The sequence below is a fragment of the Exophiala oligosperma genome, assembly GCF_000835515.1.
Source record: "Exophiala oligosperma strain CBS 72588 unplaced genomic scaffold supercont1.4, whole genome shotgun sequence".
NCBI classification, from domain to species: domain Eukaryota; kingdom Fungi; phylum Ascomycota; class Eurotiomycetes; order Chaetothyriales; family Herpotrichiellaceae; genus Exophiala; species Exophiala oligosperma.
In genome coordinates, this window is record NW_015622821.1 from 2,287,644 (window position 1) to 2,314,384 (window position 26,741).

A 26,741-nucleotide genomic window follows, 5' to 3' on the forward strand; every position below is an offset into this window, starting at 1 on the left:
GAGACAAGACAAGAGGCCAGAGTAGCTACTAGTTTGTAGAAATTGCTGGAGATGATTGACTAATACAAAATAGTAGCAACAGTAAATAGTTGCGTGCGGAATCAATCGAGGTCACGAGCCCCAGCCTCACAGCCTCGTCTAGAACGTCCCGACGTCAGCGGTTCGCGGGCAGAAACGGCTCAACGGGCAGCACCGAGCACAGTCCAAGAATCTCATGAGCAAACCGAGCACCAGACCGTCTTATTCAATAATTCACTCTTCCAACACCGTGTTCGTGCTCTTTAAATGATTGATTAGCGTCCTGCAATGCACTCACAGTCCATCTTCGCCGCCAATTGAGGTGCAACTTCCTTGCCCCGCTCCAAACGACACACAAGTACGAAACGACCATCTGCCGGGAACTTTCTCAACCCATCACCGAACCACATCAACAGCCTCCCCGTACAGAGGCTTTCCAGCATGACAACCCCAAACCGTGATCCTCCGATCACCTCTTCTCCTTCGCCCGTTGCGTCCTCGCGCTCGAGCATGGACGCGGCCTCACCACCCAGCAGAAGTTCCTCACTCCGAATACCCTCCTTGCCCAGCGCCGCGGCCCAACACCGCCAGAGCTTTAATGAGCTCCGAGGACACCCTCCGTCCCCTCGCTCTTCGAGACAACCATCCGTGTCATCAATGGCAGTACAAGACCTCATAGACAACCCTCCGGCGAAGCACCCGGACCCTCGATTCGCCGGACGTGACTGGACAACCGTAAAGGTGGAAGAGTTGGTGAGCGCGGACGATCTGAGGTTTGTGGACAGTGAAACCGGGGTCGAGGCAGCCACAAAGGTCAGCACGTGGTCTACGTTCCCTACGATCCGCTGAATCTGTACAGCTAACATCGACAGGTCCTCGTTGAATCTGGCGGCCCGGTCGTCCTCATCCGCGAAAAGGCCGGATCTCCCGTCATCGGAACGTACGACTATCGTGACTTGAACGCCTACCTACTGCTGGTGGTCGGGCTCGCCCACCCAGACGATGAGCACGCCGAGGACTTTGAGCAGGTTGCGCAGCGGGCCAGAGAAGGAAAGGCCATTCATCTCCGAGACATCAAGGATATAAGCAAGAAAGAGGCCTTGACGTTCTTGAGCAAGGACGCAAACCTGTTGCAGGCCATCGAGACATTCGGCAAGGGTGTTCACCGCGTCGTCGTGGTCGACGAGGCGACAAATGAAACCGTCGGGGTGCTCAGCCAGACCATGCTGATCCGATTCTTATGGGAGAATGGTAGGAGCTTCCCCGTCCTGGAGCAACTCTTCACTCAGCACCTGCGTGATCTCAAGATTGGCTCCAACGATGTGATAGCGATCAAGTGAGTTGGCTGCAAAGACTCCCCGTGCCGAAATCGCCCATTGCTGACACTTTTTCTTTTCCTTTTAGCGGCGACCGTCCCCTCGCGGAAGCACTCACACTTCTCCTCAACGAAGGGGTGTCTTCCCTCCCCGTTCTCGATCACAACCAGAACGTCATTGGCAACATTTCGAACGTCGACGTGAGACTCCTCACCAAGTCCTCCTCCCTGCCTCTCCTGAAAAACACCTGCATCCACTTCATCTCCGTCATCCTGTCCACCCGCGGCATGTTTGAAGGCAAGGACTCCTTCCCGGTCTTCCACGTCACCCCTCTCTCGACGCTGGCACACACGGTGGCCAAACTCGTCGCGACAAAGTCTCACCGGATGTGGATCACGGAACCGGTGTCGCCGAGCTCGTCCGGCCCGCCGACCCCTGCCCTGCACACGGCGACGTTGGCTCCGACCTCGAGCCATTCCTCCTCGACGGGATCCTCATACGCGACGCCCCCGCAGGCGACGTCCGCGCCCGGCGACCCCGCGGGCGGTACCGTGGTCGACCACTCCCCGAAGGCCCCCTTCATCGCCCCGTCGGGCCCCAGCATATCCGCCTCGGCGCTGCCGGGGGCCCGCATCTCTGGCCGCCTGGTCGGCGTGGTGAGCCTGACGGACATTCTGGTCCTCTTTGCTCGCGCCGGCGGGCTGACCAATGCCGCCGACCCCAACGAGATACGCATGCGGCGGAGACGGAGCAGTTCGAGCAGCGTGCGGAAGAGTTTCGACAATGGCTCCAGGCCCGCGCCGCAAGGTTCGAATCTGAGGCCGTCGGCGGATTTGGTCCGAAAACCTACCGGATGAGAGATTGGGATGGTCTTTGAAATTGTGGTGAGAAGAGAGAGAGAGAGAGAGAGAGAGAGAACAAAAATTTCCCAATTGGTTCAGTTTGGCGCTGGGGTTGTGTTGTGTTTGCCTCCTACAGGAACACAAGAGTAGTGGTGGTAAACAGCAAAGTCCTTTTTTCTTTCCTTTTTTCTTGGAAGCATCAGCGAAGAAAATTAGAACAAGCGTCGTATGAGAGAGGTAGAAGAAAAGAACCCAAGGTTTCTTTAAGAAGACTTGATGGCGAAGCAATGTGATCATGTTTCTCGGCATGTATGCCTGGACTTTTCATCTATACGTATGATTTCGACCCATCCCATACCCCAACCCTAACCATGGTAGATCAATCTCTCTGGGGTCTTCTCCATGTCCGGAGCGAGATGGCATGGTGATATGATCGGAGAGTGAAGAAGGCATTACAGAGTTTGAATAGTAGTGTGTGATAGGTATGACTCCAACGCCTCTCCTCCGGTGATGAACCGTGCCGTACTGTGACGCGCATTATATTATTACTCGGTATTCTCTCATCCAGTTGTGGCATCATCAGGCAAAAATTGTTGCTTTGATCCATTTTTGTTCCCTTTGGTCTCCTTTCCTCATTGTACGAGTTTTCCTCCGAAGAAGAAAGTGTTGGTTTTGTGATGCTATGCCCTTCCAGAGACCGCTCATGTCCTCAAGATATACAAATATGTATATATATACATATATATATATTTATACGGCATGAACACCCATCTGGCATATATCCCCCTCTTGACAAGTCTCACCTCACCCTTGGGTCAGCCACTATATGTGTACATGAATTAAATAGACTTGGCAGGCCAGAAACCAAAAGTCAATCACCCTGGCTGGCAGAGCTTGGTATCCTCCAAACTGCGCGTCCGACCCAGATGGATAGGGGGCCCGTGAGAGCATCTCCTCAGTGTCTCCCGATAAACAAAAGGACGCCTGAGTGCCCTGTCTGCCGAAGGGGCGAAAGGGGGAAGTACACCGTACAGGTGCGGATAAATCAGCACCTTGCTTACCCCGTCGGCTCAACACCTCACGGTGACAGAGTGGCCTGCGCACTGTGCTCGTCGGATGAAGAAGGTAAGCCAGGTACAGCAGGAACAGTATTGTTCCCATCCTCCCAGGACCCGTCCATGACAAAGTGGTCCCAGAAACCTTCGCCTGCTGGCGTAACCTGTCCGGAACCGGCGCCGAATGGGAATCCTTTGCTGTCTTGGCTGAAGTTAAAGTCGAGCCCGGAAGTAGGTGCACTGGGCGTCGAACCTGTCGGATTTTGATGGTCTGTGATCCCATCGGCGGAGACAAGGTTGTTATTCTGCTCCAGTGCCGAAGGGGCCAACGTGACAGACATGCTTGGGTAATTCGAGGGGTGTACCGGCATGCCTTTGATCCCGCCATCGCCGTGATGCATACCGTCGTGCCATGGGTAGTAGGGAGTCGAGATATACTGGTCGCTGCCTTGCATAAGCATGGAATAACTGGGATCGGTGGTGTCGAAGCCTGGTGCATTCGCGAGCATCTGTTGAGACTCGGGAGGTAGAGAGGTCGTCAAAGGTCCCATGTCCTGCCACAGAGGAGGGCAGTCATTTGAACCGGAGAAGGACGGATATCCAGTGATCGAGGGTTGATGCATATAATCCGATTCGGACTTGACCTCGGACGGGTTAATCGTCGCCGGCGTAGACATGCGGCGCTGTCCGAGCATGTTGGGAGGCTGTTGTGCCGCGAGGGTCGGAGAGGTTGAGTCCTGATGAGACTGGGGTGTCCCCGAGGCCATAGACAGTGCTCGACCCTGGTTGGTCCGGAAGCCGGGGTGATGAGGATTTGGATATGGTGTAGTCCGGTATGTCGACTGGGCAGACTGGCCCATGTTTTGTGGTGGAAGCATCGGTGATGGAAACATGTTCTGATGCTGCTGCTGGTACTGTCCGGGAAAGGCTTGGGCGTAGGAATTCTGCACCATCTGCTCCATTGCACTGCGCATCGCCACCTGGTTAGTGAGGTAGGCGGCTAGTCTTCGATTGAAGTCGGCCGATCCGGTCTGTAGATGTGCTGTGAGTCGACGATACTGTGATGGCAAGTCATCATCCTCCTCTTCATACATCTCCTCGTTGATCACATCTTGCTCGGTGACACGCAGCGCCCGGCCGGTCCTGCGCTTGTGAATTTCGGAGGCTCGCCGTGCTGACTCAACTCGGGCCTCTAGACTTCGGTCGCTCCGCCTTGAAGCCGCGATATATGCTCTTGGGTGGCAGGTTAGATAGGAACAAGACTCGGTCTGATCGTGAGTTACTCACCTCTCTTGATTTTCTTCATGTGTCCGCTCCGTCTTTATCGCCTTGGCAGGCGGTGTGGTCCTTACCGGCGGCATCTTGGAGTCCACGGTGCCACTGGACACTGGTTGCTCACGCTTGCATGATGCTGGCATGGCCTCGATGAGGGACACACTGGTCCGTACCCGGGTGGCGAGATAGGTGTCTGGGTCAAATTGACGTAGCCGTGATCGGGCGTATAGGTGGCGTATGAAAAGGGCGTATCTCTCAGAGATGGTGTTGACAATGTGATAGCTTGAGCTGGAGATCGAATAGATCAGTGAAGTAGTGTAGTGGTGTGATATGGTATGGTATAGTATAGTATAGTATAGTATAGTGTGGTCTGGTATAGTTGTACACCTAGGTAGTATAGAAGGGAAAGATCACAGTGACGGAGGATATGTACAATGACAAGAGAACAGCAAAGTGGCGACAACAGGGAGGCAGCTTCTCCCGGGTAAAGAAGCAAGAGCTGTCGGAATGTCGAATGACAGCCAAGGCAGAAGATTTATGGGAAGACAGAAAAGAGTGAGAGTTTGCGAGCGGAGCTACTCGTACACGACAGTTAAACTGTACATGCTCCTCTCATGGCACATCCGCTGGGAAACTTGTGGTATGGAGAGGTGGATACGACAGAGGAGGAAGAGGAGGACCTGATGTTAGCGGCGATAGGGAAGAGCGTGCCGACATTATTGAGGCTTTGGAAAGAAGAGCCCGTGCATGGCTGATGCTGGCGACGATCACAGGCGGCTTGTGGTGGAAAGGGTGGTCAAGGCCAGGGCCACACCGATGGAAGTGAATGCGCATCCTTGAATTCTAGAGGAGGAGGACCTCGCACGGCTCTCTTTTGAAATGAACCAGAGCGGAAGATCAGTGCGAGCATTACTGATGTACGAGTACGAGAGGAAAAAAGGCAAAAAATCTAGCTTCGCAGATTTCCAAATGTTGACAAGGGTTGGCAGCGTTGGTGTCGATGCGAGCGACGTTTTCGCCGTATCCAACATGGTCCCGTGTATCGACAAGGTTTTGGGGCGGAGAGAGCGACGGGCTAAACCCGAGTAGGCAGGTCTCTACCAGGGCAAAGTTGGCTGGGGACGGTTCTTTACGAAGTACATTCTTACTCAGAGGATGGATACTCTATGGAGCACATGGTACACAGTCTATTGTACGTGGATTCTACTGTACGACGATAGAGAGAGCAACTGACTGTTGAATTTGAGCATGTAGAACACTACCTAGATACACTTCCTCGTAGACCACCTACTCGCATTGTACTGGTATGTATTCGAGTACTCTGTACCTACTGAGGAGGTAGATGGCCACTCTTTTCCGACGGCATCCTGATCCGAACAAAGCAAAACTCCCCTGATCGATTGCGGTATTCTAGTGGGGTACGAGTACAGGCGCAGCCTGAATCAGCATCTGCCACAAACCCACCATTTGCCTCTCCCGGGACCCCTCAGGCCCTCAAGGGTGCCGGAGAGCTCGATCTCTGGCCACTAACCAGGCCCATCTTCTCTTTTTCCGGAGTAGACCCAGATCCTAGCGTCCCTCCGACAATCATGGGTCAACGGCCACACATTATTCGACTGGGCCGTTGTGACTGGCGTGGTTGGCAGTACGGCAGGCAAGGGGACATGGTTGGCTCAAGATCAACAGGAAAAGGGACCAGGGTGCTCGTATAGCTAGCTGGTCTCGTCTCTGCTGGTGATCCAAGCGTCACATTCTCGAACCAAGTAAAACCTCTGCCACACGAGCGCCTGGGATGTTCTGCCGAGAGACAACAAGACCCTTTAGGCCACGCTGGGCATGCAGCAAGAGTCGAAGCTAGCTAGGCTTCTTTTTTCTTTCCTTCTCCAAACTATGCTCGGTTTCGGGTGATGCTCTGAGAAACCAATCTCTGACAAGGTCTAAATCGCTTTGACTTCTTCCATCACCTTTGCCGTACACGGACTGTGCAGGTGTAGAGACTCGGCCTGTTATTCGTGCATTCCAGTTCATGCTGATTGATGATTCGGCATGCCCATTATTGTTGAAAGACCGTCTGCTTTTGTGGGGCGACAGACTGCAATGGGCCCGGAAAGTCCCAGAGCGCCCAACGACCGCCCCTTCTGAGCCTACGCCAGAAGCGCTGGGTCGCAAGGCCATGTCACCAAACCTCGCGCCTGATATCCCCCTAACCCGTACTCTGTACAAGGTAGTGATTGGAATAATATGGGCTCGTATATTCTTTGTTACGGGGTACGGCGCGCGGATCTAGGCTGGCTGATCATTCGTGTCTCATACGAGCTCTACGAGGGACTGACGCGTGGACGGTCAGCATCCGCAGCATTAACTGAATGCAAGGCAAAATGAAACGGTGATACTATGACTTCTTTCTCCCCTTCCGAATGTCTAGTCACTGCAGGTTGGGAACGCCTTCTTTTTTCCAAGCTGAAATAGAGTTGCTGGAAAGGAATTATTTGGAATCAATCTGTCCCTCCTCGTGCGAGTTATTACTGTGGAATTGATGTGGGATGGTACCATCATCATAGTCGCAGATCACGGTGCGAGCGTGTGAGGTCGTCAGATCGCCGATTCACCTGCAGTCAATAGATCTCGGATGTCTGATCACTGGGTACCACCCCGTATCGCGCGTCCTATGACGCCCCCAGAGCATCTCTCATTCATCAATCATGTCTCTCCATCCCCATCCGATCCTAGCGCTACGTTCCTGGCATCTGCAAGATCGGATCTCACAACGGATCTATCACCCGCATGTTGATCCCCTGGTGTGTGCGAATCAGCTGCTGTCTGCCACCTCCCCCCTGCACCATCATCTCCTCGGATCTTGGTGTCATCCAACTGCTCGGGCTCCGACAGGTGAGGCCAGTGCGCCAGACTTGAGCGCTGAACTGTACGACCCTTCTGCATCTTAAGTTTACGGACCAAGGAAGAATATCACCATAATGGTGGCTTACAGCGAGCAACACGGGGCAGAGACGGTACGAATTACACAATAATGGCCACGATCCAACATTGAAATTCCGGCTGGCTCAAAAGCCAAACCGTCCGGCTATTGTTGACTGCCCAAAGCTTTGGGGGCCGCAGGGTAGGCGTGGTGTGTCTCGAAGGCTCCAATCTCCGCAGACGCCTCCCTCACGCGCATAATACTTCTGTCCCGGAGCACCTGTTCAACGCTAGCTGATGCCGAGTGATGGGACATTCCCCTGCTGTTCCTGGGCTTGTCCATTGACTTCATAGGACACCTTAAATCGCATTTTCACTACATTGCCCTTTCCAACTGCCACCCCATTGAGTAAAATCTCTTGCTGAATTGCGCTTCGTGCTTTGGGCGCCATCTCACGCCCGCTTTGGGGTTTCAATTGCAGCGTGTAGCTCTTTTCCACGGCGACCTGGAAGTGGACGCCAGTGATGCGCTGAGCCGTCGAGTTGGAAAACCTCGCCGTGATTTGGATGCCGCCGGATGGCCCAGCAAGTCTCCGTGGTTCAAATTCAATGTCAATGTCTGATGAGAGTACTTTCACAGTTGTGCTGACCGGTAAGGATGACTCGAAAGTCCATTCGTCATCGGCAACCCCTGCGACTGCAGTCGTACCTCCTGGCACTTGCTGCACCGTTGGCTGAGGCGAACTTGCATGCAGTCCTGGTGTCGTTGATCTCGAACTCGAAGAGACCAACGCTGCAAACGGGTCAATGGGGGCTTGACTAGGTGGCGGTTGTTGCTGCACTGCTGGCACGGGGGTTGCTGGCTTGGACGAAGGCCGGACGTTCGAGACGCTTACGTATGGTTGATAGTTAGCTCGTGGTGTTACCTGAGGGATGATTTGCTGGTTCATTGATGGACTCGGAGCGCTTGAGAAGATTGACCCAGTAGGTGCCCCAAATGTGGTGTGCTGACCGAGGGAGATGGCGCCCAAGGTCCCTGGCCCAGAACTGCTGTCCCCTATGGAAAGACCAAGTAAGTCGTCCTCGACCGTGTGAGATTTTGACGTTGCAGTGGTCGATGGCGGTGCCCCCGCATCCAGGAGGGAAAGCGAGGCGTTGGTATCTGCCTCAGGGGGCGCTGCAGCCGCTGCAGGTTCCGGGTCAAAATCAATCAGCGACAGCTCATTTGCCGCGTTCGTGCCAACCCCAGTCGTTGTGCCGAGCGTGCCTTTGGCAATCTTGTTGGCCGCGTCGACATCGCCAGCTTTCATCAACCTATATCGTTCAATGGTCCGGTGAATACTGTCGTTGATCTCGAGCAGTTTGGCCACAGCTTCGGCATCATCGGATTCCTCTTCACACATCTTCTGGATTTTCGGGTGCGCGCTTTGAAGGGCTGCCGCAAGTTCCTATCAATAGTCAGCCACAGGCCCAAGGACAATATAGTGCATCACGTACTTCAAACACATCTCCGTCGCCAATATTTTCACCTTGCTTATGATTTTGCAGCATCTCTTCAAGGATCTTGGCCTTCTGTTGTACTTTGGCGACTTCTTCAGCCGCTTTTGCCCGGTAATTCGTCTTGTTTCTCGTATCGTAGCCAGCCATCACCTTCATCAAGCGATTTGCTTCCTGCAGGTCTTGAGGCCTCCCTCTTCGTATCAATTCCTGTAGTTTTGCAGATTGAGCTGCCCGGTCCTCTTCTTCCATTTCCTCGGCAGACTGGAGGTTCTACAATCTGTCAGCACATGTTGACCGTGTCAGTACTTCTTGCGCCTACATCACTTGGGTTCAGCACCGCAGCATCCTCCCTGCGGACCTCAGGGAACATGTAGCCCTTGTATAACAACAGTCTGTGCATATCTCTTATGAATCCTAGATCCTCCTTGTACCTCGACGTCTGACATATTGTCTGCCGCCATTCTTCGATGGCTTCTAAAATCTTACTTTGAACACGGCTCGGACGCACCGGAGGTCGTTCAGGGAAACGCCGGACAAGTTCATTGAGGAATTCTTTGGTACTGATCTGTAAATGAAAGGGATATCCGCAGTTCTTGACACATATGTCCAATAACGAGAGCGCTAATAGCGAGACATTGGGATTGCGGTGGTTGATAAGTTGCACGATTGTGACTGCAGCCTCTCGAGGTGCGTTGCCTTTCTTAGAGTTGACCAGGTCGACAATTTCTAGGTTCAAGGCCAGATTCGGTTCGAGGTTTGCAACTGGATCACAGGCATTGTATATGAAGCGCTGCAGCGTTGATCGGGGAGGTGAGAAGCCGTCGAATTGATACTGACCCCGAGAAGCCATTCGTGCTGAAGCGGCTTCCATTATTCGGGCGCAACCCTTCGATTTGAGAACTTGTTGTCACAATATGAGAGACTGCACATGTTCTGTTTACTTGGATCTTCAAAGACAAGTCACCGCCGAAGGCTGGTGGCAGGAGGCTCCGACTTGCCTTGGCGGGGCAAATGGCCATCGTAACTTCTCTGGTCACGTGCGACTCACCCAACAGTGCTAAAATTATTTGTTGGAGACCTTGTCATATTTACAAGGGGATCCCAGGAGGACGTCAGACTATGTTCCAGAGGGTATGCCGAATCATACCGAATATCTTGTAACAATATAATCGCCTATCGAAGGGCGTTCGAGATGTGTCAGGACGATATGTTAGCACGTGAAATGACAAAGTGTCGCTTATATCACTCACCCTGTCTTACTTCATACTTCATCCTTCATTGTGACTGTGACTAACTACTAGATGTCGTTGAAGGTGAGGAGGAAAAGGTGCAAACAAACGAATGGTGCACAGGCGTATAAGACTATGTACATGTGCCCCGACGTATGGTAATCAGCCTTCACTCAGCTAACAGGTGCACTTATTACGACTCATGCCGGCAAAATGGCATGATATGCGGAGTACAGCTTCAAGATTTCACATTTCACAAAGACGCCAGGGTAAATCTCTCAATTATCAAAGAGGGGAGGGAGTCTCGACTAGACACAGACCATGTTAGCCATCGTCGGCCGACTTGGGTTAAGAGTATCAATTCGAGTGGTCTACAAGGACTCGTCCAGAAGTTCGAGCTGATGAAAAGAGCTTAGGAATTCATTGCGATCTCTTGGTCTATCAGGATATTGGCACCACTCAATCTTGCGTGTTCGAGTGATGGTGAATCGGGAGTACATACTGCTATGCGTTCCGACGACAAGGTTGCAGCTTCAAGCAGGATCGACGACGGCAATTCAAGTACTATAGCGCTTGTGTCTTATCACCCGCTTCAGTGACCAGTTGATAGTCGTATTCGTCAACAACAGCGGCTTTACTGAGCAACTCCTTGGATCTTGGATCAGCCCGCGCCTCTGCCAACCCGGCCCAGGGAATATTCGCGGTTTCAAACTCGTGAAGGGCCAAGCGCCGAGAAGCACCTTCCGTCAACGACGAAACGAGATTGTAGCTGGTGGCGCGTCGAAAGCCTGGTGCTTTGTCCAGCTTCTCGACGTATTCCTGGCGATATCACTCGTCGAATCGGTCATCCAAGCCTTCGGGTGGCTTAACCGACAATGCCACAACAAATTTTGTCCTTCCTGAGATGACTTAGTGTCTGAGGCAATTGAGAATGGAGAGTGTGCGTGCCTGGCTTTTCTCCAGGAGCGTTGTGGATGTATTTGCGCTCGCAGATCCTGAGATCAATCTTAGCGAGATCAGGATACATATGCCCCTTGATTTCTGGGTGACCGCCGGGTTGCATCCGGTTGAATTCGTCGCTTTTGGTGAAGTTTATGTCATCTGTTGGGTATACCACAAGCCAAGGCAGAGGAGCGGCGTCTGGGCCTACGGCCTCGAATCGTAGAGCTGTTGGGATGCCACTCGTCGCAACGACATCGGGTATATGAATGTTATCGTACCAAGCGAGCAACACATCATCTGAGACCAGATCCTGTCGCTCGTTCTTGGTGAAAGCAGCAATAATCCCTCGGACAGCCAATTCTTACCAACGTCAGATACAATTGGGAGATTGTGTCGTTCGACCCTGGGCTCCGCCTGGCTCGATGGATAGCTATTTAAGAACCATTACCCTGGAATAAACCTAAACACTCGGACCTTCGACATTCCCGCGCTCTCGAATCTCACCTCCGTTCTTTGTCTCGGCCAAGTCGGTGGGCGGCAAAGAGATGTAGTACTGGGGTTCGGGGAGAGCATCGCCGGCCGATGTTTCCCTCAGGATTTAGCCGGTACGGAATAGGACTATGGAAAGCCGTCCCGGGAAAGCGACGTGAGTCCTGCATTTGGTCCTTCTAATCGCATAGTACGACTCTGAACTTATCCGCTGCATCTCTTGCGTAGTTCAGTCACTCAGTTTCACCGCAATGTCGCTGTCTGGAAAGGTAATTGCACTGACGGGAGGTGCATCTGGCATCGGCCTAGCTGCTTCACGGTTGCTTGCGTCGAAAGGGGCAAACCTTTCAATCGCCGATGTCCAGGAGAAGGCTCTCAAACGATCTGGCCGCAGGGCTGGAAATGTCAGGTGTGGAATTTCTCTCCACGGTCCTGGACGTCCGAGATTGGGAAGCAGTGGAATCTTGGGCAAAGGCGACATCGCAGAAGTTTGGGAAAGTCGATAGGTTAGTCACTCTAGCCGGTGTGGCTAGACAAGGGATACTCAAGCACAATATTGAAGAGATTGAGGATAGTGACTGGGAATGGGTGCTCGATGTCAACGTCAAGGGGACTTTAAACACGTTGAGAGCTACGATACCAAACATCAACAGCGGAGGGTCTCTGGTCCTTATCGCCAGTCTTGCCGACCTCCTTGGACATGCACAAAACGCAGCTTACATCTCCTCAAAACATGCAGTCGTTGGGCTGGCAAGATCTGCTACCTCCAAACTTGGACCTCGAAACATCCGAGTCAACTGCGTCTGCCCGTAAGTTGTGGCCCCTTGCGAGTCCTGATCTACTGACGAGTCCATCAGAGGTCTAACTGCGACACCCCTTGTGGGATGCCACTCAGGGACCAGGTTCCCAGATGTTCGTCAAACTAAACCCCCTGCGAAGAGTTGGACAGCCAGAAGAGGTGGCCAACTTGATTGAGTTTCTTTTGTCTGATAACTCTTCCTTTATAACGGGGACCACACAAGTTGTGGATGGAGGCTTCCGGAATCTATAGAGACCTGCAACTAAAACAAAGAGCGTCGTAGATTCGCTGGCAGATATTGTATGTCCATGGGCTCGCCTGTCCTGTGGAGGCCTACTCTTCAGCTGAAGCTGGCCCACCATGGGACGAGGGTCCGGGGATTCCAGAAGGTGACCCGGCGCTAGGGTGGGGCGGCAGCATCTTGTGTCTGTTCGCCGGTGACAATGATCATCGCCGTATTTATTGTTGACGGCGTGCATGGCGTGATCACTAGATAGATTCGGAGCGTGGTTTCACTCAAATCTAGTATCCGAGTCTCCCACCAAAGGAGAACACTTCTTGACCGCTAAGTGTAACCACCCAGATAAGCGGTCCCACGAGTTTCGGTGACCATGATATGGAAACCATCTTCACTGGCGATGCACGTCCAGTTGGCTATGATGTTGTGCCGGATGTTCAGCGCCCTAGAAAGCGAGCTCGTCGGGGCCATGTCTCTGAGGGCTGTCGCAAGCGGAAAGTCAAAGTGCGACATTGCTGAATGCAACCCGTGCACACCGTGCTCCATAGCCAAGTGAGAATGCACGTCGGGCAAAGACCAGGAGTATTCAATCCCAGTCCACGCTCATGCTGAGTTTGCTAAGTTGGATAGGAATCAAAGCTTGAGGACGCTCCATAGCCGCAGCTTTGCAGATGGCCTTTACCCGGGAAGTGCAATCAAATTACCTGATCTTGACATCGTAGGCAGTCGGGAACTCGACAAGACCTGTGAGCACCATCAGGGCGCTCAGCAAGAAAGTGATTTTGACAAATAAGGATCAGCAAAACACCGCAGGGAGTGGTGCAATTGATATTTTATTCTCGACCGACGACGCGATCTGGTCGAGAAATCTGCACCAAAAAGCACGAGAGCAACGACTGCAGCCTCCCCCAGCGTTATGGAGATGCCTTCACCTGCGGTGTAGTGACTACGGACTACAACGTCTTCCGAGAATCCAATGACGCCGGACGGGAATGGCGCTCAACGTCGGCAGGTGTTTGGATCGGACAGACATACACGACTATCGATGATGACCGCAGTAGTTCCACGAGATATCTAGCTCACGGCCAGGGCGGGAAGTTTCTCTCTCTTGTCGACGACGCAACAACTCCTCAGTCCAACGAGGCCCTCCAGTGCGAGTTCCTCGCCGCGGTGTCGGTCGTGGTCGAAGGTAACAGAGTCCCGAGTGACATGTTCATCAAGGCGATTGGAAGGACCCTGGAACAGGTGCAAGGTAAAATGCCGCCCAGTTGGTACTCCTTCGGGGCCAAGGACGTGACCGACAGGATCAAGAAGGCAGGGCGTGACTTACAGTGGCGGCGATTCCTCTGATGGATCCGAACTCGGAGAGAGAGGGACGGCAACAAATGGGATGTGAATGGCACTGGTCAACACGTAGATATAAACCCTGTGAGAATGCCTTGATGCTCCCCCATCGAGGCAAAAGGCAAGCGCTGTCGAATCAAGGTTACTAATAAATAGATTCACCTCGGATTCCGCTCGGAATTACACATTTTGAGGACATGCCCTTTGAGACGTCTGACATGGGATCGAGGCTCGGGCTTTTTGAAACGAAAATCACAGGTCGTTCAGCGTTGATCATATACCAGTCAACATCCCTCAAGACCTACTGCAGAAACAGCTCGACAGGAGCGTTCGCAACAATTATCACTTGTAGCGTGTCTGGCGGACGAGGACCGCGCCGGCCCTCGTGGATACCTAGAACTACTTCGTCCGAGCGCTCAATTGAGGTCATATTGGAGAGCACGGTCGTCTCATATACTGGAGATATCTAACTACGAGTAGGTCCCCTGCAAGAATTTACAATTCGGTTCGAAGTCGCAGATACACCCGAAGAAATGCTACAGCCCACGTTTTTTGTCTCCCAATGTATCCCAGAAGTATGCTTCTCGCTCAATCTAAAACAACTTCAAAAGATGCCTTCCCAGCCCATCACCTAGCTCGGCGTGGACTGGCTATCTCCGCACTTTTCAGTGCGGGAGGCGCTGGGAGATCCTTCATGGGAGGTGGCGGCAACGGACCGCTTGGTGGAGGCGGCCGTACAGATAGTGGTGGGCTTGTAAGCGGGTTTCTATTCCCTACCAAGGAGTTGCTGCTGCTAGTCCTTGGTGGGAACAAAGGGCGCTGCGACGGCTCTATTGCAGAAGCCGGCTCCGGGATGTTGTCACGTTCACTGAAACCAAGTCGGTTCGCCCGATTGGAGACACCATTCGGCGGGTCGCGCGTCTCCAACGATAAATGTTGCAGTGAAAGAGGAGGAGGGGGGGATCTTTCGGCGATTCCTGTTGGAGTCTGTTGTGCTGGTTGGGAGGCAAACTGAGGTGCGGCTACCGTTATGTTGCCTGTCGTGGGACTTGCATAACGTCTTGCCGTGACTGGTGTGCCTCGGGCATCACTTGCGAATGACGCCGTCGAAGCGGCTGAGTTGGTGTATGAGGTATCTGAACTGGTGCCGTCACTTTTGAGGGATTTAGGTGCTGGTGGTGCCAAGTAAGATTTTCGGTTGTGTCTTTCCATCATGGAAACCGCCCATTCCGCCAGGTCGACTGGGGTTCGCTTTGCCGCTTGTACAAAGTTGTCTCGATCGTAGAGCTCTCTAGGCGTTGGCCTTTCGTCGGCATTCTTGAGAAGACATTTGGCAACGAAATCTTCCAGAATGGCAGGGAAAGCCTCGCTCTTCGGCAGTTTCGGTGCAGGCTCATGCACAATAGTCTGCAAAAGATCGAGTATACCCATTGGCCCAGCACTAGCTCTGTCGCCTGCAGCAGAGTCCGTAGAGTCAAAGGGAAACCGTCCAATAGCTAGCTCCATCACTGTCAACCCCACGCTCCATACATCAGACTTGATCGTGTATGCGCCTCCCTGGATTCGTTCAGGTGCCATGTATGTGGAAGTGCCGACAAATGTGTTTGCGACGGAGTTGACTGTCTCGGTGGCAACACCAAAATCGCAGAGCTTGATCATGCCGCGGGAATTAACCAAGACATTGGAGGGTTTGATGTCACGATGCATTATACGGTGTGCTTCGTAGAGATACACGAGACCCCCGAGTATTGATTCCGTGATCTTCCCAAGGACATCGACACGAATAGGTCCAAAATCTTTGGATATACGATCTAATGACCTAACAAAATGTCAGTAAGAGTCAGTGAAGGTGTGCCCAGTGAAACTTACCCGCAATCCATATATTCCATGCAAAGCACTATATCTCGTGCCTCATTCTGGAAAGCGCCATAGAATGTGATGACATATGGAGAACTGCAATCGTGACCAACCTGCAATTCTCTGACGATCTGCTTGCGGACGTTCTCCTTCGCATCAACTCGAATGATCTATATTTTGCTTAGCACACGTCAATGTCGCAGTCCTGGCCTGTTTACCTTTCTTGCCATAATAACCTTGGTAGAAGCATGCATGACTTTACTGACGGTTCCTCCATTGCCTGCCCCTAGCTCTTTGAGGACCACCAAATCTTCGCTTCTCAGATCAAGTTTAAACTCAAGACCAATCTCCAAAGTGTCCGTCCGGTCACTCTCTGAATTTCCGAGAGCGCCCGGTATTTGCGAGTCTCCATCTGAAGGGTTTGAAGTTCTCGGTGGTGGAGCGCTCAAAGCCAACCCTTTTACATTCTTCCTCTTCAACGTCCTGGCCTTGAACTGGTCGGACATGACGAATATGGTCTCTCGAGGACGTGGGATGGTAGGATAAGCCCGAGTTCGCAGCGACGTCGACAAGTAGAGGATAGAGGCGTAAAGCGATTACGGGAGACAGGATATGTGTGAGTGAGACTGTACAGACGTAGGATAGTGAACCGGGCGGCTAATTCAAACCCAAAATGCAAGGACAACCTGGTCCATGAGGCGCTTAAGAAGACAACGATCGGCCAGTCACAGTAAGTTTCCTCCGAATCCTGAGGGCCAATTGAGAGGAACTAAGAGACCAGTATGCATGAACACTTCAATACGAAGTGCATCTGCCAGGAAGAAAACGGCTTGAAAGTACGGAGTATAAAGGTGAAATCGAAGTGAGTCTCGAGGTTGGCAGATCGAAAATGGTGAAACTGAAGATAGGGGGCTATGCAAACGGCCCAGTGAGGATCTGGAACGATAATCGCGTACGTGGAATGTCTGAAAGAAGACTCAGGCGAAAACCGATCAGTAGTTCATTGCATGGAAGGATAGTTGTCCATAACAGTTCGCCAATGGAGTGGTTAGTGGAAGATCAAGCGAAGGCGCCTATTTCCCTGAGGCTTGTCCTGTCCACGAGCACGAGTACAATCGACTCAACAATGGTTTCCTATGGCGCAGTCTACTGTCGACACAGTGCACAAGTGACGAGACATCTGCAGCTTAATGTGATATACCTGGCCGTAGTATTGTAGACTCTACGGCAGACTGCAGACGCATTCTTGGGACAGCTCTGTGATGGGAAACTTAGGCGAGTGCGCCTGCGCCTTGACTTTTGTTCTAGACAACAGCATGCCCGCTCGTTTTTTGACCTTCTCCTTGTCTAGGTGAAAGTGACTGAGGCGCTCTCCGCTGTTGCCTAACTGCGCTTTCTCTCCTTTGACCTATCTAGATTCATCAGCTTGTCGCGATCCTCTTGTGATCAACATGGATTTAATTGACGATCGCGCCATCCTTGACGACGAGGAAGATGATGAGTCGTTTGATGAGGACACTGGTGAAGTGAGGCAAAAGTCGAATGGAACAAACGGTCGATTCGACGATTCGTCCGATGAGGAAGAAGACGACGATGACGAAGAGGCTGCAGCTGAGGTAGGGCACAATCATCGTGTCCATGTATTTGTGTTGACATTCTTCATTAGGTTGCAAAGGGGTTCATTGTGGATGAGGACGAAGAGGAAGAGGAGGCTCGACGGGAGCGGAGACGCGAACGCAAGAAACGTCGTCGAGAAGAACGCGAAGATGAAGGCCTCGACGAGGAAGACTTGGAGTTGATCGGCTTGAAACCTGCTGAAGAAGTACCCGAGCCTAAGTTCAAGCGATTGAAACGAGGTCCTCGTGAGGACCGAGATGGACAACAACCCTCCGGGGTCAATGACATATTCGGACACTCAGATGAGGAAGATGAGCCCGCCGAGTACAATCGTCGGAGTCGCCCAGACCGTCGTGGACTGCAGGATGAATTTGATGATTTCATTGAAGAAGACGTCTTCTCGGACGATGAGCAACAGCGTCAGCGTGAGGACGAGGAAGTCGCACGACCCAATCGGAGGGGCCTTCCAGATCTCGGAATCGCGGATGTCGCTGGCCTCGATGAGGCTGCGCTGGAAGACTTCCGTGCCGCCTTCGGCGACGGAACCGACTATGACTTTGCGCTTGAAAAGGAGGACGAAGCCGACGAAGAGGAGGCATCCAAAGATAAGCATCTCGACCTCAAGGATGTCTTCGAGCCTTCACAACTCGCCGAAAAGTTGTTGACAGACGAAGACAACGCGATCAGATACGCGGACGAACCAGAGAGACATCAGCTTGCGAGGAAGCCGTATCGTCATGTCGAACTGACAGAGGACGAATTCAAAGAGGAAGCTGCCTGGATATCCAGATTAATGCTTCCAACCAAGAACTTCTCGTCAGATCTTCACGAACCCTTTCGACGTGCAATTGCACATGTCTTGGAGTTTCTAGTGCGAGATGACTACGAGGTCCCCTTCATATTTCAAAATCGCAAAGACTACCTGCTCCACGTCGTCCAGAAGGTTGTAGGTCGAGATGAAGACGGCAATCCACGAACCGTTGCCGATGCTACCAGACTCCTTGTTCAGCGTGACTTATGGCAGATTTTTGAGCATGATCTCAAATACCGTGCTTTAATTGAGAAGCGACAAGCTTTACAGAAGACATACCAGGATTTGAAATCGGCCAATGTTTCCGACGACAAAACATTTCAGCAAATGCTCCCACTGGCCGCCACGATGGAGGAACTCCAAGACCTTCAGGACTACCTCTACTTTGAATACGCTTCTCAGCTCAAAGACTTGGCTTTGACTTCAAATGGAGAGTCCAATGGAGTTAATATGTCTCAGAAGAAAGCCTCCACGAAGACCATCTACGAGGAAATTCGCACCTCCAAAGCCTTTGGTCTCGTCCGTGCATTTGGCATAACTGCTGACGCATTCGCCCAAAACGTTTCCAGGGAAGGTGTTCGGACCTATACAGAAGACCCTGCTGACGGCCCAGAACATCTGGCAGATACGCTCACCGACGAAGAATTTCCCACTTCTTCTCGAGTACTGAAAGCTGCAAAGTCCATGTTCATTGAAGAGTTCGTCATGAGCCCACGATTTCGAGGATTTCTTAGGAAAAGTGTCTATGCCGAAGGAGTTATTGACTGCCACCGAACTGACAAAGGTCTTCGAAAGATCGACGAACAGCATCCATACTACGAATTCAAGTACCTCAGAAACCAGGAGTTTGCGGCATTCTGGTCTCGGCCTGATTTGTTTCTGAAGATGTTGAAAGCAGAAGAAGAAGGCCTGGTGAGTGTGGACGTTCGTTTCAAAAATGCCGAGGCATTTAAAAAGCAATTGTTCAAACATATCGAGACCGACAACTACTCTACAGCTGCGGACGCCTGGAATGCTGAGCGTCGCGAAGTTGTGTCCATTGCAGTAGATAAGGTGATGAAGCTTATGGGTCGCCTTGTCAAAGAGAATCTCAAGGAACAGTGCGAGAATGTTATCGGAACAGAGTGCCGTGAGGAATTCACTACACGCCTGGACCAATCCCCATACCAGCCGCGTGGCATGAAAAAGGGTACCACACCTCGAGTACTCACACTCTCTGCTGGAGGTGGTGTACCTGGGCGTGACCCAATTTTCTGGGCATACGTATCAGACGACGGCAGGGTTCTTGAGCATGGACGCTTCAAAGAGCTTGGCCCCGGCGACCGAGAACGCAGCATCCCTGATGGTAAAGATGTGGAAGCACTCATCGATGTGATCCGCCGCAGAGAGCCTGAGGTCATTGGAGTTTCAGGCTGGACCCCCGACACCCGAAAACTCTACGAAAACATTACAAGTTTGGTCAAGAATCATGATCTGCGGGGTCCAACATTTGCGGACGATGATGATCGAGACCGGACCGAGCTATTGGAGGTTATCCTAGTCAATGATGAGGTTGCGCGAATGTATCAGGCGAGTGATCGAGGCAAGTCAGACCATCCAGGACTTCCCCCTCTGGCATTGTACTGTGTGGCTCTTGCCAAGTACATGCAAGACCCGCTCAAAGAATATGCTGCACTCGGTCAAGACCTTGTCTCGCTTAGTTTCCACCCTGCTCAGAACCTTTTGCCCCAGGAGAAGCTTTTGAGCAAGCTAGATATGGCTCTGGTCGATATCGTTAACATGGTCGGAGTGGACATCAACGAAGCTGCCAGTGACTCATCGGTGGCCAATCTGCTGCCTTACGTTGCTGGCCTTGGGCCGAGGAAAGCTTCACATGTGCTTAAGGTCATACACTTGAACGGCGGGTATGTCAGCACTCGTGAAGACCTTTTGGGAGTAAACGATAATCACCCTGCCATGGGGTTCAAGGTCTGGAGCAATGCCGCATCAACGCTTCACATACACTTTGATACGCAGGAGCCCCAGGCTGAGTACTTGGATGCCACTCGTGTCCACCCCGAAGATTATGATATTGCTCGAAAGATGGCCGCCGACGCGCTTGAGCTTGATGAAGAAGATATTGAAGCGGAGCGGAGTGAGGGCGGGCCCGGCGCCATTGTTCGACGATTGATCCGGGAGGAGGCCCAAGAGCGTGTCAACGACCTTGTTCTCGAAGAGTACGCGGAGCAATTGGAGAAAAATCTCAATTCGAAGAAACGTACGACGCTTGAAAACATTCGAGCAGAACTAAACGAGCCATACGAGGAACTACGAAATCCATTCCGCAGCACCTTGGGCGAATCAGAGGTGTTCACAATGCTGACTGGCGAGACGAAAGAATCTCTGCAGAAAGGTATGAATGTGCCTATCTCGCTGAAGCGTATCAGTGATCTCCACGTTGAGGGGAAATTGGACAGCGGCTTAGACGCTGTCGTCGAGGATGGTCAGTGGTCCGATAGCGGAGTCTCACCCAAACAATTGTACACCATCCACCAGACCGTGCAGGCACATATAACATCGATTAATCGCAAAGATTTCGTGGTGACCGTCAGTCTGAGAGAAGATCAACTAAAGAGACCATTCAAGAGGTACACTCAGAGCGACAGGGGCTACAACGAGTGGGACGACCGGGAAGAAGCAGCAGACAGGAAACTACTTGAAGAGAAGGCAGACTCAGGGAGCCGTGTGACTCGTGTGATCAAGCATCCTTTGTTTAGACCATTCAACGCTAAACAAGCAGAAGAGTACTTGGGCAGTCAGAATCGTGGCGATGTTGTCATCCGCCCCTCTTCCAAAGGAAACGATCACCTAGCTGTGACATGGAAAGTGGCTGATGGTATCTTCCAGCACATTGATGTCTTGGAACTTGACAAAGAGAATGAATTCTCACTGGGAAGGACCCTGAGAATCGGAGGTCGGTACAATTACTCAGACTTGGACGAACTGATCGTGTCGCACGTCAAAGCCATGGCTCGGAAAGTGGACGAGATGTGTGGCAATGAGAAGTTCCAGAACAAGTCCAAGGCTCAACTCGGTATGTATTTTCGTGTCCGCGCAATTACAAAGATGATGGCTGACTGTCCAACAGAGGAATGGCTTACTACCTATACCAATGCCAACCCCAAACGATCCATGTACCAGTTTTGCATAAACAGAGAACGGCCAGGACAGTTTCACCTGGTGTTCAAGGCAGGACAGAAGGCGAAGCTTATGGATTGGAGTGTCCGAGTCATTCCGCAAGGCTTTGAACTCATGAAGACACCATACCCTACGATGAGAGATTTGTGCAACGGCTTCAAGTTGATCTTCCAGAACATGCAGAATTCGGCCAGTCTAATGCCGAGGAGATGAGACTTTGCTTCAGGAGCAGAGAATGGTCACTGCGACAGATGTATGATACCAAATTTTGAGGCTTGGACGGCGGAGAACAAAAGAAATGCTATATTTACTTTTGCCACGTTTCTGGGGCCCTTCTTGATCCATATATCGTAACGATATACTCCGTACAGTAGACTATGCTTCCCAGGCGACGACACGAAGCTGGTGGTCGCCACTCGAATGCTTTGTTCCATACTCGTAGGAAGCGGATTAATTCTCTTCCGAATCCCGACGCAATCCAGGCCGCGAGGCTTAAATCCGACATGTCCAAGACTCAACGGAGTTGAAGCGGACTTCACGGACGAACAGATACGGCCTTTATGAGAAAACATGGACCGGTGACCAGTCGTACAAAAATGCCTGTATTCGATGAAGAAGACAGAATGCCATCTCGCATCGATCCCATGATTGCTTGCTCATCACCACAAGTTTACCCGGTATGACGCTGAATGAAAGTCGTGACGCTTCGTCAAATCGAGTTCGCCGCGCTCGGAAGCCTGTTTCTTGCCATCCATGCAGGCGCCGAAAGTGGGCTTTCACATTTGAATTCCGAGACGTTCGAGACTAAGAGACTTATACTAGGCTGAAATGTGACCGGAATCTCCCTGCTTGTGGGAATTGTGTGCGTCGAGGCGAGCTCGTCGCTTGCACCTATGCCAGCAGGAAGCCCAATTTTCAGAACACCGGTGGTCAGCGATCGAGTGCAAATGATCCTGATCAGCTCCAGAGGAAGATTGATAAGCTAGAACAGCTTATCGTCAAGCTCGTCGATAACGCTCGCGATGATAACACCGACTTTGGTGCAGCCCTTGCCCGGAGAGGTCAAATTAGCGGATCAACGCTTCGGCACATAGCCCCCCGCGTTGACACTGAAGGTGTCGACCTGGCGATACCTGCTGGACGAGAGAGTGTTGTCGAACCAGAGGCCTTGTCATTGAAAACTTTGAGGATCGATGCCCATCATCCAAAGTCGCTGTCAATCGATGAAGCTCATTGGGCCCGTCTGTTAAACGAGGTATGTACAAATGGCCAGCATACTGCCGGATCTTGCGTCTGACCATTCTGCAGATTGGCGAAGTCCGCGGTCACGTCCAAGTGCAGCAAAAGAAATATGACGAGCAGATGCAGAGAATATCAACACTCATGGGACGTACGCCTGAGGATCCTGGACCGGCCCTCCTTTTTGGTTCGTCGAGGACGGCAAGCAGATCTGAGATAGTCTCGCAATTGCCCTCGAGGTACTTCTGCGATCTCATGGTCGACCGCTATTTCTCCACCCTTGATCCGGCGCTCTGTATGTCCATAGGTTGCAGTGGCCATCGGCAAAGGCTAAATAGTTTTAGACATTCTCCATCAGCCAACGTTCAGCGAGCAGGTAAGTTGGACCTGTGCCAATGGGTCCTCGTGGGCAGTCTGTTGACACACAACCAGTACGAAGCATACTGGGCAGACCCGAGTCAAACGTCCATCGTCTGGATCGCGCTCCTGTTCGGTGTACTCAGGGTGGCGATGAATGATTGGATCCGTGAAGGCGACGAGCCCATCGAGTACTCGGGAAAATGCCACGATATGGGGATCACCTTCCGGGCCCGTCTCACCGACTGCTTGCTTCTGGCAGACTATACGCGTCCTCATGAGCATCTGATAGAGGTCCTGATCCTTCATCTATATTGCGAATACATCGTTTGCCGCGATGCCAAGTCGACGACGTGGGTACTGGTAGGTATGATAGTCCGGTTGGCTATGAGGATGGGCTACCATCAGGACACTCAACCGTCGTTGCCCATGACGCCTTTCCATGTACGTCGGTGCAATCTTAAATTCTTAGTGCGGTGGTTCGATGGTTCAAGATCTGATCAGACTACAGACAGAAATGAGACGCCGTTCGTGGGCTTTTGTCCGACAAGCCGACATCCTCTTCTCCTTCCAATCCGGCCTTCCCTCCATGGTCAAGACCAAAAACTTTGAGAAAACCCTTCCGATGAACATCTACGACGACCACAGATTCCACAAAGGGTGTGCAACAGTCCCACCCCCAGTCGAGAGCACGGAACCTACCCCGGTGTCGTATCTCCTCTCAAAGACGCGCCTGGCGTTTGGTTTTGCACAGGCGCTCAAGGAGATGAACAAGGACGGGCATCATCCGTCGTACGACCGTGTCTTTGAAATCGACCAAACACTACGAAGCATCTACGACAAAGTACCCGACTTCTACAAGGTCCGCAACGTTGCCGAACAGACCGCCGACCCCTTGCCATTGGTCTTTTCGCGCTACGTCCTCGCAAACATACACTACAAGTCTCTCTGCGTACTGCACAGCAGGTACCTCGACGCGGCCAGATCAAACAACAAGTACGCCTACTCGAGACGGGTGTGCTTGGAATCCGCCGTGACGATGCTCAGGTTCCACGCCATACACAACGAGGAGATTTTGGTCGGGGGCAGGATGAGGTCACTGACAGACTACCAGACCTCGTTGACGATACACGACTTCCTCCTCGCCGCCACCGTCATCAGTGCGGAATTGTGCATGACCCTACGCCGCGGCGAGGGGGACCACTTGGACGGGCCGACCACGGCGGAAATGTTGAACGCGCTCGACACCAGCGCAAACATCTTCAGCCAGACTCGCGACAAGAGCATAGAAGCCTACAAGGCCGGTGATGTTTTGGGGATGATTTTGAAAAAGTTTCAGTATCCTCTGCATTTGCAAGTTTCACCCGAGGGTACGATTCCTGATAGAACAACAACAGCAGCAGCAGCAGCAGTAGCAACGACGTCGAAAGAGAGAAACACTACAGTGGTGGTGGACATCAACGAGGCCCTGGAGGGTGACTCTGACGGAGACGAGGAACAAGCTGATGAAGATGGCTCTTCCGGAAAGAGAAGAAGAACAAGTTTCCTCCCTCGACGTCTCGATGGTCGCTGGCGAATCGACAGGGCCCTGTGTGGTGCGAAACCTACGTTTGACGAGTGGCCGTCATTGATGGGTGGTGAAGATGATACAATACACCAAGGGGTAAGTTGAGATTCTGGAGATTCTCCTTGGATTTGAACCTCTTGGTCGGGTTTGCCTCTGGGCCTTTCTACAAAACATGCCCGTGCATCGTTTACTCTTTACGGGCCAAAATTGCTGACAACGGAAATTTCGTGTTCGTTCTCCAGGCATCCTCTTCAACATGGCAGAAAAATGCCCCCGCGATTACTACGAGTGGTCCGTCTGCCTCTGCTCTTCCTCCTTCTTCTGCTTCCCCCACCGATACAAAGACGGACAACAACAACGGTTTGCCGGACTTTTACCCTTGGATGCTCGACCTCGGCGACCCCGTCTCGACATTGTGGAGTCTGAATGCCAACAATGGGAACTTTTAGGAACGAATAGAGATGGGGATGTGTGTCTGTGGTGTGTACACGAATCGGGAGTATGTGGTTTATGGTATTCTTTGTTATGAACGAGTACAGTATGAAGTACCATGGGAAGGATAAGAAATCGTATACGTTCGTGGTATTATTAAACATGCAACCGTGGGCTAATAAGTGCCACCCTTCCATTTCTAGCAACTAAAATAAAGTCCTGATACTCCTGTACTCCTTTAACCAATGTTGTATTGTAATACTATCTTTGAGTTGAGAAGTAAACCCCCCTCCTTAGTTTGGTTGCATTACCTTTCCTTCCCTTCCATTTCCCTTCCCTTCCTTTCACTTTCTCTCGAGGCCAATCTCCGTTGCGACATTGAATGACTTTCAACATCCAAAAGCAAAGAAAAGTGACCGCAGCAGCCTTTCCCAAACACCCTGCCCCTCCATAAAAACCAGTTGACGTACAAAAGAAAACCCCCATTAAGAAAAAAGGTCCAATTCCCTTCCCGTGACTCCGCGTCACGGCGTATACTACGTGAATGATGTTTGTTGTTGGTTGTTTTGTTTCCTGATTTGAAATGTTGCAAATAAGTCGTTAATGCCATAACCATAAAATAAATTCTCGGTTGCCCGGGTTCGCCATTGTATTCCATAACGATCGTCAACCCCTAGTTGCCACACAAATGTATCTTGTTCTCAGTATGTACTGCTTCACGGCATCATGGCCTCGGCCTCTTCGTCCGTGATGAATATTTCAGCCACGGGGCAATGTTCCTCGTCGCCGAAATCGCCGTCGTACTGCTTCTTGCGCCCTCGGTCTCCGTAGCGTCCCAACATGTAACTGGGCAGGAACAACTCATCGTTCCACGTGAAGCCTTGACTGTGTTTGGTGTAGGTTATCAACCTCGGAGGTTCGTCAGGGTCGTCGTGCAGGGCGTTGAGGTTGATGGACTTGTAGAGACCCGATGCGAGCATCGAAGGGCCGAGTGGTGACGACGAGGAAGGACCCACGACCGATGACGGTGACATGGTGGATCCTCCTCCTGCTGCCTTTTGCTTGTCCTTGCGTTGTGACGTGTCGATGATGTTGTCGTCGTCGTCGTCGGTGGGCGTGGAGACGACGAGCAATTGATTTTGTCCACCGCCCGGCGCGGCAATCGTCCGAAACCGTTGGCCGCCTGCGGTGGAGGAGTTGTAGGAGGACCACGCGGACTCTTGGTCCGAGCCCAGCGAAGACGGTCCAGCGTCCGAGGACGACTCGACTCGTTCGGCGTTCTTGATATAGCGTTCACTCCAACGTCGACGTCCCGAAAGTCTGTACGAGTCTGGGTGAGTGGTGAGTGGGATCCTGATGGCCCTCGACCCCGGTGCTGGAGGTCGAGGAGGTGCAGACGGGTCGGCCATGGTGAACGCCCGAGACAACAGTGAAGAGGATGAATTGAGTTCTTGATAACGCCTTGTCCCCTGAGCCAGCTCTGTGCAGAAGACCCGAAAGGAAAATGAACTACGCCTCTCTGTGAGAAGAGTTTACATGTGCAAGAGTCCTTGTATGTCGGGAAGATCAGAAGACTAATAATTGAAAGGCGGATGGATACGAGTACCACTTGAGTCATCGGCCTGGGTCTAACATCACAATGCCAGCGCAGGGGCGCAGCCAGATTCCCCGCATTCTTCCGGCGATAACGATAAGACATCCAGCGCACTAAAGGAAACAAA

At 52.0% G+C, this 26,741-nt stretch overlaps 9 protein-coding genes across 12 annotated transcripts; 4 read left to right on the plus strand and 5 right to left on the minus strand.

The window, feature by feature from the left end:
- The first annotated feature begins 186 nt into the window (after window positions 1-186).
- PV06_04924 (uncharacterized protein) lies at window positions 187-5,745 on the plus strand. Its single transcript, XM_016405875.1, has 3 exons — window positions 187-831; window positions 891-1,354; window positions 1,423-5,745. The coding sequence occupies exons 1-3, from the start codon at window positions 460-462 to the stop codon at window positions 2,189-2,191; spliced, it is 1,605 nt and encodes a 534-aa protein (XP_016264081.1). The 5' UTR covers window positions 187-459; the 3' UTR covers window positions 2,192-5,745.
- On the minus strand, window positions 1,976-5,407 carry PV06_04925 (uncharacterized protein). Its single transcript, XM_016405876.1, has 2 exons — window positions 4,519-5,407; window positions 1,976-4,464 (listed from the first exon to the last, which is right to left on the minus strand). The coding sequence occupies exons 1-2, from the start codon at window positions 4,647-4,649 to the stop codon at window positions 3,255-3,257; spliced, it is 1,341 nt and encodes a 446-aa protein (XP_016264082.1). The 5' UTR covers window positions 4,650-5,407; the 3' UTR covers window positions 1,976-3,254.
- Window positions 5,746-7,441: 1,696 nt separating the features above from the next.
- Window positions 7,442-9,925, minus strand: PV06_04926 (uncharacterized protein). The gene is made up of 3 exons (XM_016405877.1): window positions 9,242-9,925; window positions 8,920-9,192; window positions 7,442-8,870 (listed from the first exon to the last, which is right to left on the minus strand). Exons 1-3 carry the CDS (start codon window positions 9,791-9,793, stop codon window positions 7,713-7,715), a joined length of 1,983 nt encoding a protein of 660 aa, XP_016264083.1. The 5' UTR covers window positions 9,794-9,925; the 3' UTR covers window positions 7,442-7,712.
- Window positions 9,926-10,033: 108 nt separating this feature from the next.
- Window positions 10,034-14,827, plus strand: PV06_04927. 4 transcript variants are annotated; one of them, XM_016405880.1, is made up of 3 exons: window positions 10,034-11,739; window positions 11,816-12,391; window positions 12,440-14,827. In XM_016405880.1, the coding sequence occupies exons 2-3, from the start codon at window positions 11,940-11,942 to the stop codon at window positions 12,555-12,557; spliced, it is 570 nt and encodes a 189-aa protein (XP_016264086.1). In that variant the 5' UTR covers window positions 10,034-11,739; window positions 11,816-11,939; the 3' UTR covers window positions 12,558-14,827. The 4 variants fall into 4 exon arrangements, with proteins under 4 accessions (XP_016264086.1, XP_016264085.1, XP_016264084.1 ...); XM_016405879.1 differs by having other exon boundaries at window positions 10,034-10,175; window positions 10,236-12,391; XM_016405881.1 differs by having other exon boundaries at window positions 10,236-10,288; window positions 10,395-12,391.
- On the minus strand, window positions 10,716-11,883 carry PV06_04928 (uncharacterized protein; the record flags this gene model as incomplete). Its single annotated transcript, XM_016405882.1, has 3 exons — window positions 10,716-10,970; window positions 11,026-11,453; window positions 11,820-11,883. 3 exons carry the CDS (start codon window positions 11,881-11,883, stop codon window positions 10,716-10,718), a joined length of 747 nt encoding a protein of 248 aa, XP_016264088.1.
- On the minus strand, window positions 14,309-16,919 carry PV06_04929 (uncharacterized protein). The gene is made up of 3 exons (XM_016405883.1): window positions 16,039-16,919; window positions 15,833-15,990; window positions 14,309-15,782 (listed from the first exon to the last, which is right to left on the minus strand). The coding sequence occupies exons 1-3, from the start codon at window positions 16,324-16,326 to the stop codon at window positions 14,591-14,593; spliced, it is 1,638 nt and encodes a 545-aa protein (XP_016264089.1). The 5' UTR covers window positions 16,327-16,919; the 3' UTR covers window positions 14,309-14,590.
- A 252-nt stretch (window positions 16,920-17,171) lies between these two features.
- Window positions 17,172-21,819, plus strand: PV06_04930 (uncharacterized protein). Its single transcript, XM_016405884.1, has 3 exons — window positions 17,172-17,436; window positions 17,487-21,321; window positions 21,376-21,819. The coding sequence occupies exons 1-3, from the start codon at window positions 17,272-17,274 to the stop codon at window positions 21,636-21,638; spliced, it is 4,263 nt and encodes a 1,420-aa protein (XP_016264090.1). The 5' UTR covers window positions 17,172-17,271; the 3' UTR covers window positions 21,639-21,819.
- Window positions 21,820-21,932: 113 nt separating this feature from the next.
- PV06_04931 (uncharacterized protein) lies at window positions 21,933-25,170 on the plus strand. Its single transcript, XM_016405885.1, has 7 exons — window positions 21,933-22,193; window positions 22,248-22,680; window positions 22,734-22,959; window positions 23,009-23,040; window positions 23,097-23,465; window positions 23,533-24,684; window positions 24,831-25,170. The coding sequence occupies exons 1-7, from the start codon at window positions 22,105-22,107 to the stop codon at window positions 25,035-25,037; spliced, it is 2,508 nt and encodes an 835-aa protein (XP_016264091.1). The 5' UTR covers window positions 21,933-22,104; the 3' UTR covers window positions 25,038-25,170.
- On the minus strand, window positions 25,145-26,623 carry PV06_04932 (uncharacterized protein). The gene has a single exon (XM_016405886.1). The coding sequence runs from the start codon at window positions 26,427-26,429 to the stop codon at window positions 25,737-25,739; it is 693 nt and encodes a 230-aa protein (XP_016264092.1). The 5' UTR covers window positions 26,430-26,623; the 3' UTR covers window positions 25,145-25,736.
- Window positions 26,624-26,741: the final 118 nt, after the last annotated feature.

Coding starts and splice junctions, on each gene's coding strand:
- PV06_04925 (XM_016405876.1), bottom strand. CDS start 4,649: ATGCCAGCATCATGCAAGCGTGAGCAACCAGTGTCCAGTGGCACCGTG. Junction 4,465..4,518: donor CATGAAGAAAATCAAGAGAG/GTGAGTAACTCA, acceptor CTGCCACCCAAG/AGCATATATCGCGGCTTCAA.
- PV06_04930 (XM_016405884.1), top strand. CDS start 17,272: ATGGATTTAATTGACGATCGCGCCATCCTTGACGACGAGGAAGATGAT. Junction 17,437..17,486: donor ACGAAGAGGCTGCAGCTGAG/GTAGGGCACAAT, acceptor ATTCTTCATTAG/GTTGCAAAGGGGTTCATTGT. Junction 21,322..21,375: donor CAAGTCCAAGGCTCAACTCG/GTATGTATTTTC, acceptor ACTGTCCAACAG/AGGAATGGCTTACTACCTAT.
- PV06_04926 (XM_016405877.1), bottom strand. CDS start 9,793: ATGGAAGCCGCTTCAGCACGAATGGCTTCTCGGGGTCAGTATCAATTC. Junction 9,193..9,241: donor CGGTGCTGAACCCAAGTGAT/GTAGGCGCAAGA, acceptor GACAGATTGTAG/AACCTCCAGTCTGCCGAGGA. Junction 8,871..8,919: donor GCGACGGAGATGTGTTTGAA/GTACGTGATGCA, acceptor GACTATTGATAG/GAACTTGCGGCAGCCCTTCA.
- PV06_04924 (XM_016405875.1), top strand. CDS start 460: ATGACAACCCCAAACCGTGATCCTCCGATCACCTCTTCTCCTTCGCCC. Junction 832..890: donor GGGTCGAGGCAGCCACAAAG/GTCAGCACGTGG, acceptor TAACATCGACAG/GTCCTCGTTGAATCTGGCGG. Junction 1,355..1,422: donor AACGATGTGATAGCGATCAA/GTGAGTTGGCTG, acceptor TTTTCCTTTTAG/CGGCGACCGTCCCCTCGCGG.
- PV06_04932 (XM_016405886.1), bottom strand. CDS start 26,429: ATGGCCGACCCGTCTGCACCTCCTCGACCTCCAGCACCGGGGTCGAGG.
- PV06_04929 (XM_016405883.1), bottom strand. CDS start 16,326: ATGTCCGACCAGTTCAAGGCCAGGACGTTGAAGAGGAAGAATGTAAAA. Junction 15,991..16,038: donor AGGTTATTATGGCAAGAAAG/GTAAACAGGCCA, acceptor AGCAAAATATAG/ATCATTCGAGTTGATGCGAA. Junction 15,783..15,832: donor ATGGAATATATGGATTGCGG/GTAAGTTTCACT, acceptor ACATTTTGTTAG/GTCATTAGATCGTATATCCA.
- PV06_04931 (XM_016405885.1), top strand. CDS start 22,105: ATGACGCTGAATGAAAGTCGTGACGCTTCGTCAAATCGAGTTCGCCGC. Junction 22,681..22,733: donor GGGCCCGTCTGTTAAACGAG/GTATGTACAAAT, acceptor ACCATTCTGCAG/ATTGGCGAAGTCCGCGGTCA. Junction 22,960..23,008: donor CACCCTTGATCCGGCGCTCT/GTATGTCCATAG, acceptor AAATAGTTTTAG/ACATTCTCCATCAGCCAACG.
- PV06_04927 (XM_016405878.1), top strand. CDS start 11,940: ATGTCCAGGAGAAGGCTCTCAAACGATCTGGCCGCAGGGCTGGAAATG. Junction 12,392..12,439: donor CGAGTCAACTGCGTCTGCCC/GTAAGTTGTGGC, acceptor CGAGTCCATCAG/AGGTCTAACTGCGACACCCC.